The 14,271-nt window shown below is 33.5% G+C and overlaps 1 protein-coding gene across 8 annotated transcripts; it reads left to right on the forward strand.

Annotated features, from left to right (window-relative positions):
• The first annotated feature begins 49 nt into the window (after positions 1–49).
• Positions 50–14,048, forward strand: LOC114322413 (putative protein phosphatase 2C 47). 8 transcript variants are annotated; one of them, XM_082920385.1, is made up of 8 exons: positions 50–1,097; positions 2,865–2,969; positions 3,060–3,152; positions 3,303–3,369; positions 3,935–4,015; positions 4,793–4,862; positions 4,934–5,029; positions 12,994–14,048. In XM_082920385.1, exons 7-8 carry the CDS (start codon positions 5,025–5,027, stop codon positions 13,919–13,921), a joined length of 933 nt encoding a protein of 310 aa, XP_082776511.1. In that variant the 5' UTR covers positions 50–1,097; positions 2,865–2,969; positions 3,060–3,152; positions 3,303–3,369; positions 3,935–4,015; positions 4,793–4,862; positions 4,934–5,024; the 3' UTR covers positions 13,922–14,048. The 8 variants fall into 8 exon arrangements, with proteins under 8 accessions (XP_082776511.1, XP_082776509.1, XP_082776510.1 ...); XM_082920383.1 differs by having other exon boundaries at positions 4,793–4,824; XM_082920384.1 differs by having other exon boundaries at positions 2,885–2,969; positions 4,793–4,824.
• The last annotated feature ends 223 nt before the right edge of the window (positions 14,049–14,271 follow it).

Consider the following 14,271-nt stretch of genomic DNA (forward strand, 5'->3'; position numbering starts at 1 on the left):
GTTACATCCATTCAAGCCTAAAACATCATTGTTTTGATAAATAACAGCTACTTAAAAGAACTTGAAACGCCAGTTTTTGATACTTCACTGCTATTTCAAAGAAAAGCTGCATGTACCAAAGGGTTGCGGGAAATAAGAAAGGTAATGCTGTGTGAAGTAATATTTATTCCTTCCGCATCTGGAAGTGCAGTACCATAATTGAATTTTTTTACTTCAGAAAGAGGGGAGAAGGATTTCCAAGTCAAAACATTAGTTAAAGAGAATGAAGCGACACTTGAGGACGGCACCAAAGTTACCACTTTATCTTTTGGCACCACAATCACTGGTGCTGCAAACCACTAATGTTTCTACACTTTTAAAGGCCATTGTTCTCCATCACTGCAGCCATCCACCACCGCAGCCGCCACCAGCATGCCTCACTGCCATCCCCACCTCCACTACCCATCACCATCATCTGTGCCAGCTCTTTATTGTCATTGCATTACCGCTATCTCTATAACCACCATCGTCAACTGTCACTCTATTCTTGCCACTACACCTCTTTTAACCTTTTGGAATTTTCCAACTTCTTTTTCAATATAAAAGATTATGCTATATTGGATTCTACTTGTTCGTTTTTTTACCATTCTTATATATCTATGTTTGGATCCTCTGTCCCAAAATCCATCTCACCCTCTACTAATGCACTAATGAATCCCAGCTGTATGATGGTTCCTCTATATTCTCATGTCTTGAGATTCCCACCACAATTGGGAGTGCATTGAGAGCGGGGGACAGGATGTTAGGGACAGAGGATCATGGCCATATATAGAAATATGAGAGAGAAATTTCAATGTAGTTGTGGCAATTCTGGCATGTAGCTGTTTTACTAGATATTTTATTCACTCACATTTTAATGTCCTCAAAGTTAGTTGTGTCTTAATAGGTGGTGGCTAAATCAGAAGCTTTTTCTTATCTACAATTCACAAGATGTGGCATGCATTATCAAACTCTTCATGTTGTCATGGAGTGGAAATCTGAATTGTCAACCTAAAAGCTCTCTTGTTTAAATTGAATTGTATTGTATTGTTTGAGGAAGCTTTATCATCTGCACTCAGGTATTTTTTTTAATTATTAAATAACTACAGACATCGTAATAAGTTGACTTATAATAAGTTCTTATTTTACCACTCTAGATTGCCCATTTTGATTTTCCTGAACTGAATCGTAAAATTGAAAATTCAGAAAGTTATTTCATTAGTTTTTATGTCAGATCATATGTATTTAGGATTGGTGTCTTGGAGAATCCGTTAATGTTGGTAGTTTGATAGTAGCTATTAGGTGTGCCATGATCTTTGTACTCATTTGTTAATTATAAATTTGTCATGATGTTACCATTGAAAGGAAACCATAGACACAGGGAAACAAGACCCGAAATGGGGGGACAAAATTAAAGAAATGCGGCAGGACATAAAGAGAACATTTTATGTGCCCACTGCGACAGCTGATTTTTTGACTTGTATGAAAGAAATGATACATGCAAGTATTATTTTTTAAAGCTAAATGTCATCCAAACATTGTGAAGTTCTCATGGCTAAAAATTTTAAAGCATGTTTATCATATGAAGAGATAGCATATCTACAGCAATGCTAGTGATGGATATCATCGCTAAATGGATTTCCCAAAAATTCCTGTAGAGGAGCTCTATTTGGTTTGAGATTAAATATTTCTGCATTACACTGATTGTTGTAACTGTTATATAAGCCATGGTTGTGTGTGCAATAACATTATATTAGTAAGCTTAAAAGATAAGCCTATCTTGGTTAAGACTTAAAAGGCAGAGAACAGCAACTGCCACATGTTAACCTGACTGATGGCCGACTCATTCCCAGCTTTCTCGAGAGCTTCAAATCCTGGCCGAGTTTATTATTATTTGTTTCATTCCTTCTCTAAGTAAGCTACAGGAAAAATTTGACAATATAACTTAAAAATCAGAAATATTAGTAGTAATAAACTTGGAGATAAAAACCTTAAACCAATATAAGAGAAATAAGATTCATGAGCAAATGAAAGATGTGAACAGTTAACCTCCCATTGGTTGTTAACAAAGTGTTATTATCTTGGTTTGTTCATGTACTTGTCGTATTAATTGTACACACTGCAGCAAATGTGGCATGGTCCAAGGGCAGTTTTGTGGAGATTGTTTGTCTATGAAGTTTTGTGAGAACAACCTTAGTCTTCGTATCATTGACCTTAATAAAATAAATGTTCTTAATGATGCTATTATAACATTATTGTAAAATGATTGGCCTTCAGATGAAGGGATCATTTACCACAAGATCCGTAGTGTGCTTCCTCCACTATTTCATGCCAACAAATGGCACAAGAAGAAACCTGTTTCGTTTTCAATGCATCAAAAGACCATGTGCTGATAATAATAATAATAATAATAATAATAATAATAATAATAATAATAATAAAGACAAGGCCATGTTCCTATTAATTAAAGAACATCAAACTCCTACCTACGAACTATATACATCTTTGTTGGTCTTTCCTATGTATGGCACATTCATTTGGTAGTAATGCTTATATCTCAGTTGTATATTTGGTGTTCCACTAACTATAAGAAATGTTGGGTACACCGGCGTTTTTGTTGTGGTGTTTTCAAAGTGTAGCATGTTAGAAGGCATTGGTTAAATAAACAATATATTAAACACCTGCGACAACGTTTATGCAACGCGTATCAGAGTTCATTTAATGTTGTCGAAGGTGTTTAATATAGTGTTTATGGTTAGGACTCTTGCAATTTTACTTTCAAATTTTTTGCATTCCAAATTCGTATTGCAGATCTGTTGTTTTTAATTTAAATCTTATAAATTCAGATCTGAAGTTAGTATTGCAGATCTGAATTTCAACTATATCAAATCTCACAATATTGCAATCTCTTTTTGTCTCTCGTTCACTTCCAAAAACCCTAGATTTCAAAGGTAAGGATTCTCTCTCTTTCTCTCCTCTCAGTTTTACTTTCAAAACTTATATTGGAGATCTGAAGTTTCTGTTTGAAATTTGTAATGCAGATCTGAAGATACAACTCTATCAAATCTCATAGTTTCAGATTTGCATGAGATGCTAGGTGTGGTCTGTTGCTTTTTTCTGATGTGTGTAGTGAGGCATGTGTGGTCCGTTGTTTTTTTATTTTATTTTATTTGAAATGTTGATGTCTATCATTTAATCTATGCTCTGCTTTATCTTAGTTCGATATTAAAGGTCTTATATTCTTCAACTGTTTTATGTAAATAAATATATCTTTTTTTGAGCAGCTGTCCTTGTTTGTGGGTGGTATATTAAAGGGTCATATACTGGATGGATGTTATCTCCAATAGTTGGGTATGTTCTTTATACAGATATCAAACCCTTTTAAATTATCAAATTGTGAATGGAAATGAGCAGACCAGTCTAGCACTATTTAATCAAGTTGAACAAGCTCAACTTGTTTGTGGGTGTGCTTAAATGTAAAAGAACGTAAAAAAAATTAAATGTTATTGAGGGCAAACTTCCTCATAATAATTCAAAGTTTTTCTATTTTATTTTATTTAAAGATTAATAAGAGATGAAATTTAGAAAATGGATTGTGCATTTTTTATTTTATTTTTTTGTTTTGGAAGATTGTGTGCAATTCAGCTCCTGACCTATTTAATTGTACCTGACTCTTTTATATTTCTGTTTTTCAATCTCTGTATGTTCAATCTTAATACTTTTTTTACAAGAAATCTTGAGCAGCGCTCTGGAAATTAATATTGTTTTTTGCACTCGCTTTGATCCTTTTCTTCTCCCACCTAGGGCTACATTCTTCATTGGTTAGGGCTGTAGATTGCTCTGAAAGGGGTTTTCTATGATACATCTCTGAGATGATGGTAGATTTGCTTATTGTAATGATACTTCCACTTATCAGGTCATATATGGAGCAGATCATGATATAATGTGGCTCCAAAAGGACTCTGGCATACATATCTGCAATTTGTTTTGACACCAGGTAGGTCTTTGTTTTCCTATGAGATTATTGATCAAATGAAGTGTAAATGAGAAGGAATAATTTTTATACAGAGTTTTTATCTTTTTTTCTAATAGAGTAATTCTATACAAACATAATTTTTATGCGGAATTTTCATAGGCTTTTTTGTGGTCCTTTCATTTCAAGCAAAAACCCATCATTGCAGTCCATAATTAAAAAAATGCCACTGTCTCATCATTTTGGATGGATTTTCTCTGAAAAATTTTTTTTTTGGGTGTCATTTTCCTTCTTCATAATTAGAAAAGTAATACTTAGAATGCTGCAGAGCCTCCCATTTTGTGACCTTTGAACAAAGCCTCATTGTTGTTGTGTACATTTTTTGTCATTCTCTGGATACGAAACCCCCTCACTGGAAGCTTTGCAAAGGCTTTGAGAAAAGTTCAAATCAGGTGTTAGATATGCAATTTGGAGTCTCCCTCACAAGTTTGAATGTATTGGCAATGGGTATCACCTCAGTTTTTCTGCATTTAATTGTTTAGAACTGCATAATTGATATGGGAAACAAGTTTGCTAGCCCTTGTCAATTGAAATGTGGTTATTTTTGTATTAATTTGTAATAGCCCCCTTTTCTGCTCTAAATAGCTTTGGGTTTTTCAAGTTTCTATAATTTATGCTGTCAGTTTTTATTTTATTATTTTTTTAGATGTATTGCTCTACGGAAACATAGTACAAGGAATTGTGAATTGTGGTTTTGATGATGCCATATTTGCTATGGTGTTTTCTTTGACTTCCTTACAGGTTGCTGCATATTCAAATGGCCATGTGAAAGTGTATGAGCTCCTAGATCCACTGGAACTAAAGACTTGAGGTGATCTTTGTAATTCTATACTATCACAACTCTGCTAATATAATTGTTTGTTACTTTTATGTTCATGTCAGCTGGAAAGCCAAGCCTATGGTAGACCTTGCAGCATTGGTTTCTGTTCATTGCACACTACTGTAATGGCACAAAACCAAAACATCGGTTTAGATGAGGTTAGTCATAATTGTAAATTGTAGATATGTATTTTCTTGACTTATCAGTTTTCACCATTTTAACCACTGCTCAATCTAATATATTAGAGTCCCAAGCTAGAATTTAATAAAACATAATCAGAAGGAATCATCAACTAATGGCAATGTGAAAATATCATAATAGATCATCAAACTTTTCCTGGCGCAATCTAAAGTCTAAACATGCTGATGCAACCCCCTACATACCATGGGAATAAATTATTACTTGGTCTACATCTTAAAATTCAATAAATGAAGGCCGGCCTGATACTCAGTTTGGTTTTGTTTTCAATTTTCATAATCTGAAAACAGAAAGTTTATTTTGAATGTTTAGTCTCTTCTAGGTCTTTTCATATCTTAATTCTTTGAGAAATAAGAGCAAAGGAAATCAATTTGTCTTGAAAGTTGGAACCATTTTAGTTCTAGCAAATGGGGCTTTGTTTATCTTACTAATGTTAGTTGTTGAGCTGCTATAATTTTTATCAATCCTCATGGTGATTCTTTATTGATATGTGATTGGTTCCCAACTGCCTACGCCAAACTTAGACAATTACAAATTTTTACATTGTAATTGTCTGTATAATTTATTTATTTATTTTTGACTTTTTAAGATGCAAAATTAGTAATTAAGTTTCTGTATTCAGTTTTTGCTAATATATACAATTTGTATTTTTAGAATTGATTGTTGATATAACATTACACACAGAATCGGCTACAAAACTTACTATAGAATCATGTGTTGCAAAGTTTTTGTGGTTGGTTTTGTGAATAATACTTCTCTAACATTCTTCTTATTTACAAGAGCGGTTTTTTTTTTTTTTTTTTTTTTTCTCGTTGAAAAAAGAGAGATACATAATGATAAGTATCTTATGTTTTTACTAAGAGAGTTATACAATGAAGAAGGCTTTTTATATGTATAATGACAAAATTTCTTTTCTCTACTCTTCTTTCTTCTTTTTTTTGGGTCATTTTTTTTGTTTTGCTACAGAGATTGCAGAGTATGGAAAAGTGTACAAGACTCAGAAGTATTTAAGTCCGTAGTTGAAGTGCAAAAGTATGGAAAACTTAGGAGAGAAGAACAAGGAGAAGAAGTTTATTAAACGTATGTTTTAGGCTTGTATAATAAACTTAAACCATCAGCAAATATTTATATGAGATACAATATAACCAAATGACCATAATACTCTTACTCCACACAAAAAAAATAACATAGGACTACATATTCTAACACTCCCTCTTAAGCTGGAGCATAAAGATCGAATATGTCCAACATGGCATAGAGACTAAAATGAAGAACGAGCAAGGGATTTGGTGAGTATATCACCCAATTGATCATCAAAGTAAACATTTGGTGTCACAAGTTGCATATGCAACGACAAATCCCAGATGAAATGACAATCGACCTAAATATGCTTTGTATCTCATGAAACACGGGGTTATTAGCAATGAAAATAGTGGCTTGATTATTTTTCACAGCACATGCTCATGAGAGTGGGAACACGAATACCGAAATCCTGCAAAAGAGAACAAACCCATAACATCTTGGAGATAGTATGAGCCATGACACCATACTTAGTCTCAGCACTCGAACAAGTAACAACTGGTTGTTTCTTGTTAAACCAAGTAACAAGATTACCCCTAATAAAGGTGTAATATCTAGATGCAAAACGACGAGTGCCGGCCCAATCAGCATCACTAAAGCTAATTACAAACAAGGAAGAAGAAGGATAATAGAGTAAACCACAACCTGGAGCATATTTGAGATAACGCAAGATACGGCATACAACATCAAAATGGGTTTGACGAGGAGCATGCATAAATTGGCTAGCAATACTCATAGCATAAGTAGTACCTGAACGAGTGACAGTAAGATAAATCAACTTTCCAACTAAACGACGATATCAACCAGTATCTGGAAACTACTGTCCAGTCTCACCATCAAGTTTAACTGAGAGTCCATAGGAATATCACCCAGACGAGTGCCCAGGAGACCAATCTTAGAAAGAAGATCAAGAACATACTTGCATTGAGAAAGAAATAAACTCCGAAAGGATCAAGCAATCTCAATCCCAAGAAAATACCACTGATGACCTATGTCCTTTGTGTGAAATTGCTTTCCCAAATAAAATTGTAGATCAACAATACCGGTGGAGTCATTGCTAGAGATGATGATGTCGTCTACATAGACCATGAGAACAATAACCCCAATATAGATGAGTTGCGAACAAAAACAGAGTGATCAAAAGTGGAACGATGGAACCCATATGCAAGCACAACGGTACTAAAACGATTAGACCAACGAAGAGGAGATTGCTTAAGACCATACAAAGCCTTCCATAACCAACAAACGATATGCTCTCTGCTAGGAACAATATAGCCAGGGGGCTGATCCATATAAACCTCGTTGAGATCTCCATAAAGAAAGGAATTCTTTATATCAAGCTGACATAAAGGGCAAGACTGACTGACAGAAACAAAGAGTAGAATCCAAACAAATTAAATCGAGCCACAGGGGAGAAGTTTCTAGATAATCAACGCTATAGGTTTGAGTATAACCTTTGGCCACTAGACTTACTTTCTGTTGCTCAATAGTACCATCAGGAAGATACTTGATAGTATAAATCCAACAACAGCCCTAGAAAGAAGAGGTGTAAGTTCCCAAGTCTGATTTTGATGGAGAGCACTCATCTCCTCATCCATAGCATATTTCCAACCCGACATGGACATGGCATGTTAATAAGAAGATAGAATGGAAAGACAAGACAAGCTCCAGGCAAATGAGTAAAAATTAGGGGAAATACTAGTATAAGAAACAAAATGAGAAATAAGATGCTGAGTACAAGCATGTTTACCTCTACGCAATGCAATAGGTAAATCATCATCAGATAGCACACGTAGAGAAGGGACACGAACCTCAGATAAAGAAAATGAAATAGTCGGGCCATAAGAAACCACGCAACTAGCTTTGGACTGCTGATAAACCTATAGAGGAGATGATAGAGAATACTCTAAACCGATGGAAAAGGACGGAGAACAAAGGGTACTGGAAGAGTAGAAGTGGGAAAAGAGGGCTCCGTCTCACGACAACAGATAAGATCATTCGACAACTGCTGACCAAACGACAAAAAAAAAATAGGTGGACTCAAAAGGGTATCATCGACACTAACAAAGAACCGACGAGACTTAGGATGATACCATTGATAACCTTTCTGTGTACAGGAGTAACCTAAAAAAACACATTTGCGAGTACAAGGAGATAGCTTACCCAGCCTCGCATTAAGGACATGGATAAAGGCAACAAAACCAAAAACACGAGGAAGAGAAAATGGGAAACAATTGGGATATAACTGAGAGAAGGGAGACCGGTTCTATAAAATGGTGGAGGGCATGCAGCTATTAAGGGAACAAGCAGTAAGCACAGCATCACCCCAAAACTATTTGGGAACATGCAAATTAAACATTAAGGTCCGGGCAACTTCTAGCAAATGGCAGTGTTTCCGCTCAGCAACACAGTTTGTTGGAGGCTGAGACACATGATTTAAACCGGGAATAGCTAGCTTAAGCTTGGCCAAGGATGGATGACCCAGACGGAAATGCCATTGTAAGAGAGACAAGTTAGAAATCCAAACAACAGAACTAGAAGGATGAGAATTAGCAGTGCCCAAAAAATATAAATCATCTTTCTCATGGCCCAAACCAATCATTTTCTTAGTTTAAGAGGTCTTGTAAAACACATGAAAAGGGAGAAAACGTTACAAAACAATTTAGAACTTTAGTTAATTGACTCACAATAAGCAAATTAAAGGGAAACGAGTTAACATAAAGACTAGAGGGTAATGAGAAGGATGGAGTGGGCTGAAGAGAGCCTTGGCCATTGACAAGTCGGGAGGAGCCATCAGAGCTACACATGTATCACCTATATATATTGCTATATTACATCAGATAGCTATTAGGTGGATATAACCAACTGTAATGTTTGGACACGAAGACTAACAATTTTCTACTAATGCCTTTCCTTTCCCGTTTCCTCTCTCTCATCATTCTCTTTCTCTCTCTCTCACATTCTTGTTCTTGTTCTTCTTCTTTTGTCGCCATTAGATCTTAGGAGATAGTGACAGTAGTGAGCACTGGAGGTTGCCGGAGGTGATTGCTAGAGGCTACCGGAGGTTATCACCGGTAGTTGGAAGTACTCGTTGATGGTTAGAAGTGGGAGGTAGTAGCTCATGGAAGTGATTTGATGATTGAGTTGTTGAATGAGGTGTACGAAGGATATTTTGGGGATATTGAGAGGTGAAAAAATGAGCAAAACTTATAGGTAAATAAATTTGGTCAATAGAATCGGCCCCGTAAGTCCCCCTAATCAAAATGTGTCTGGTCTACACATTTTATTTTATGAAAACCTTTTAGATATATTTTTTAAATGGAATTTTTAGGAAATTGATATTTAAGTATTGAATAACAATATCATGGTTAATAAGAAAATTGAAAAAATTGGGAAGCACAAAAAGGTAATAAAAATATAATAAAAAAGGTAAAGTGTGGTGTAGGGAATTGAGGATGTTGTTGCGCGAACTGTGCAGCAGCAATTGTTGTGCAGGGAAATGAACTTATTTTGGAACTCATTTTGATAATTCGAACCGTTTATATTTTAGAATATATCAAATAGAACATACTTGTAAAAAATCAAGTTAATCAGATATCTTTTACCTATTCATCCACTCACATTTATCTACAAAAATAAAAAATAATTGTGATTTAAAGTATTAAAATGAATACAAATGTGAGTTGATGAATGGGTAAACGATATCCGATTAACTTGATTTTTTACAAGCATGTTTTACTTGATATATTCTAAAATCTGAATGGTTAGGATTATCGAAATGGCCCCCATTTCACTGCACAACAATTGCTGTTGCGCAGCCCGCGCAGCAGGATCCCCAATTTCATGGTGTAGTAGTTGTTTGGAAAGTGTTAGATTAGTATAATTTTTGATTTTTTACGAAAAAAACGTAAAATATGAATTGAATTTGAAATGATGTGTTAAAGAGGCAATGTGACTCAAATAAGATGATTGTGACTTAAATAGGATAATGTGCTAAAATAAAATGTGTTATTTTAGCATACGCTAAACAAAGCCTTAATTTGGGGTTACAACAACAATAAATTTGGTCCAGATTTTATTTTTGACAACTTTTTAAATATATATATATATATATATATATTATTTCATAATAAAAATAAATAACAAATTAATGATAAAATTTTAGGCTCCATTTGGTTTAATTTTAGAATTATAATTTGAGTGTGGAGTTGTAATTTAAGTGTGGAGTTCCGAGTTAAGTTTTGAAAAGAGAAAATTTGTTTGGTTATGAGTTTTGAAAAGAGTTTTGAGTTGAATTTTGAGTTTTGAGTTATATTTTGAAATTTTTTGGATTTATTTTTTTAAATATTTAAAATTGTTTAAGAAAATTTTATTTCTTTATTTTAAATATATAATTTTTATTTAAAATATTTTATTTTATTTTATAAATATTTTAATTTTTTTAATATTTTAAACTCAAAACACAACTCTACACTAAAATCGTAACTAAACACATAAGAGCATCTCCAATAGTGCATTGATTTATTTTTTTATCAAATTTGAGTAAAGACTTTATTTGATATCAAATGCTCCAACGGAGATTTTAGAGTTTCATAAGAATACTGGTCGACTGGGCAGACGACCAGGCGGATGTCCGACCGGTCGACCGGCCAACGTAATTTTTTTTTTTGGCCTTGAGGTGGTCGATCAGCTAGTGCAATTTTTTTACAAATTTTTGCCTTGAGGTGGTCATCTGGCAATGACTATGAATAGTGATTTGATGAAAGACATAATGGTCCTTAGTTTGACGAAAGAAAGGTGAAACCCTGGATTTGATATCTATTTGATGAAATTGTTGGAACAGAAAAATGAGGCTTTTTTCACCAAATTTAAATTTGATGACAAATCTAATTAACCATTGGAGATAGTCTAACTCAAAACTCAATTCAAAAATTATTTTCATAACTCATAACCAAATACATAACTCAAAACTCCACAATACTTTTAAAACTCCACACTCATATCGTAATCAAACACATAACTAAAAAATTAAAATATTTAAAAATATATTTATAAAATAAAATAAAATATTAAAAATAAAAAAATACTTAAAATAAAAATTATATATTTAAAATAAAAAATAATTTTTTTACAATTTTTTTAATATTTAAATATTTTTAAAAAATATATTACCCAAATGTATGAAATACAGTGTACATTAAATAAATAAATAAATATTTATCCTAAAAAAATAAAATTAATAATTTTTTTTAAATATTTAAAAAAAATAAGTCTAAAAAATTTCAAAATACAACTCAAAACTCATAACTCAAAATACCAATTCACACTTAAATCATGATTTTAAAAAAGAAAAGAAAAAAACATTTTTTTGATTTTTTTTAAATAGAATTTTTAAATTGTTCAATTTTGAGTTTTAAAAAAGTTTTGAATTGAGTTTTGAATTGTGTGCTTGGTTATGAGTTTTGAAAATAATTTTTAAATTGAATTTTGAGTAATTTTGAATTGTATGTTTAGTTATGTGTTTTGAAATTTTTTGATTAGAATCACAATTCCAAAACAAAACCAAATGCGGCCCTAGAAATTTATGAAAAATATATAGAGATTTTCAACATCAATTTAAGAAAGGGAATTCTTTTTTAAGATTCTTGATATTAACATTTAATAAGATACAAGACATATAATATTTTCATAATAGTTGGGGTCCCTTAATAATTTCACAATTTTTTTTTTCCAACACAAAGAAATTTCACATCGATACAAAGAAATTTCTCTGTATTTCTCTGATTTCACAGAGAAACTTTTATCACGGGATCTTAACTAATAAAAGAAAATATATTAGACCTTTTCTTCCACCCAAAGTTTGAAAGTGATATTTCATTAATTTTTTCATTTAAGAAATAAATTGAGGTTTTTATCAATCTCATAACGTTTTTGTTTCTATAATATTATAGATAAATTATATATTATTTAATTTTAAAAATGCTTTATTTAGTCTGTCGTGAATTGCACGTTAAGGGTTCATTTGTTTTTAGAGATAAAATGAAAGAGATTCATAGTGAGCAGATTAATAGTGAGAGGATTGTTAGTAAATGGATTGATAGTGAGAGGATTAAGTAAAATTGTATTTGTTTTGATAATAGTTGTTGGTGTAAGGATTGTTAAATTATTTTTATATCAAATAAATATAAAATAATAAAACAAATACAAAAATACAAAAACATTATACATTAATGTTCAAAAAACAAAAATCCAACGTATAAAAAAATAAATAAATCAAAAGAAATAAAATTATGATTTTTACTTAATAAAAAATATAAAAATTAAACATTAATGTTTAAAAAAAATACCCAACATATAGAAAATGAAATTTTTTTAAAAAAATAGTGATGGACTATTTTTTAATACCAAAAAAAAATTATAAATAATTTTTTTATCACCCAAAATAAACATAATATTAATAAATCTCCCCTAAATCCCAACCCTAATTCCAATTCCAACCCTTCCTGGATCTGCCAAAACAAACGGGCCTAAGAGCAAACGGGAAAACCTATATATATTTGTCTTCTCCACACGGCAGTGCTCCATCACAAAACGCTCTCTCTCTCTCCTTCTCCTCCCATCGACACCGATTATTTCTCCGTCGCCGATCATACTATTCAAGTTAGTTCTCTATCTCTCTCGATTGATTTGACTCTTAATTTTGTTACTTTGTTAAAGTAGAAGTGTTGTATATGATCCTAGTGTGAATTCTGTGCTAGGGTTTGATTTGATTCTCGATGATTTCTTCTTTTTGCAATTGTTTTGTCTTGTCTGTTATTTATTAGCTTTGTTGTATTTGAATCAGGTTTTTTTGTTATACCACCCCCACCATGATCATTGTTCGTTCGGGTAGCGATACAGCTGTGGGACCCCGCAGATGGAATGAGGATGAACATCTCTTGATTGATGATGTTTCTTCCCACCTTGGTTCTCTTTATACCTGGCCTCTGCCAAATGCCTCCTTCTATGCTGTTTTCGATGGTCATGGCGGCTCTGAAGCCGCCACTTATCTCAAGGACAATGCCATGAGATTTTTCTTTGAAGATGTTGATTTGCCTCATACCGATGATGACGACTCTTTCTTGAAAGAGTTGGAGGACTCTCATCGCAGAGCCTTTTTGCGTGCTGACCTTGCCCTGGCTGACTCCTCCTCCCATGTTTCCTCCAATTGTGGCACCACTGCCCTCACTGCCCTAGTAGTTGGCAGGCATCTTCTAATCGCAAACGCTGGCGACTGTCGTGCTGTTCTCTGTAGGAATGGAGTTGCATTGCAGATTTCTAATGATCACAGGCCTACATATTTGCCAGAACGACAAAGGGTTGAAGAGCTGGGTGGAACCATCAAGTTTGGGTACCTTAATGGTGAACTCGCAGTGACCCGCGCTCTTGGAGATTGGCATCTGAAACATCCTATTGGGTCTGCATCACCTCTCACTGCAGAGCCAGATATTCACAGAATCCTGTTAACCGAGGAGGATGAGTTTTTGATCTTGGCTTGTGATGGAGTCTGGGATGTTATGTCAAATGAGGAAGCAGTAGACATTGTTCGTGATCAGCTGAGGCAACATCACAACCCACAACAGTGTGCTACAGAACTCGTTGATCATGCATCATGCCTTTATAGCAAAGACAACCTCACAGCCATTGTTGTGTACTTCAGTTACGATGGGGATCACAAGAGGCCTGCCTTTCACACCTATGTGAGGCAGAAGCGCAAGACTGTTTGTATTTAGGCTTATGTTTGGGACTTGGTTAAGTAATTTTGTTAATTTTGGGATTTGATGTTAGCTGTTTTCAAAGTTGAGAAATACTTTTGATATTGATTTTGAGAATTGAAATTTGAAAACTTTTATTCATCTATTTCCATTGCCTAGATTAAGCAGCATCATTGCTACCTTATTGTTGCCATCTTTCATAGCCACACAGAACCAGACCATTGAACGTCGTTACATCCATTTAAGCCTAAAACATCATTGTTTTGATAAATAACAGCTACTTAAAAGAACTTGAAACATCAGTTTTTGATACTTCACTGCTTCTTCAAAGAAAAGCTGCATGTACCAAAGGGTTGCAGGGAAATAAA

Source organism: Camellia sinensis, chromosome 3 (assembly GCF_055761805.1).
Source record: "Camellia sinensis isolate YWXY chromosome 3, ASM5576180v1, whole genome shotgun sequence".
Taxonomy (NCBI): Eukaryota; Viridiplantae; Streptophyta; class Magnoliopsida; order Ericales; family Theaceae; genus Camellia; species Camellia sinensis.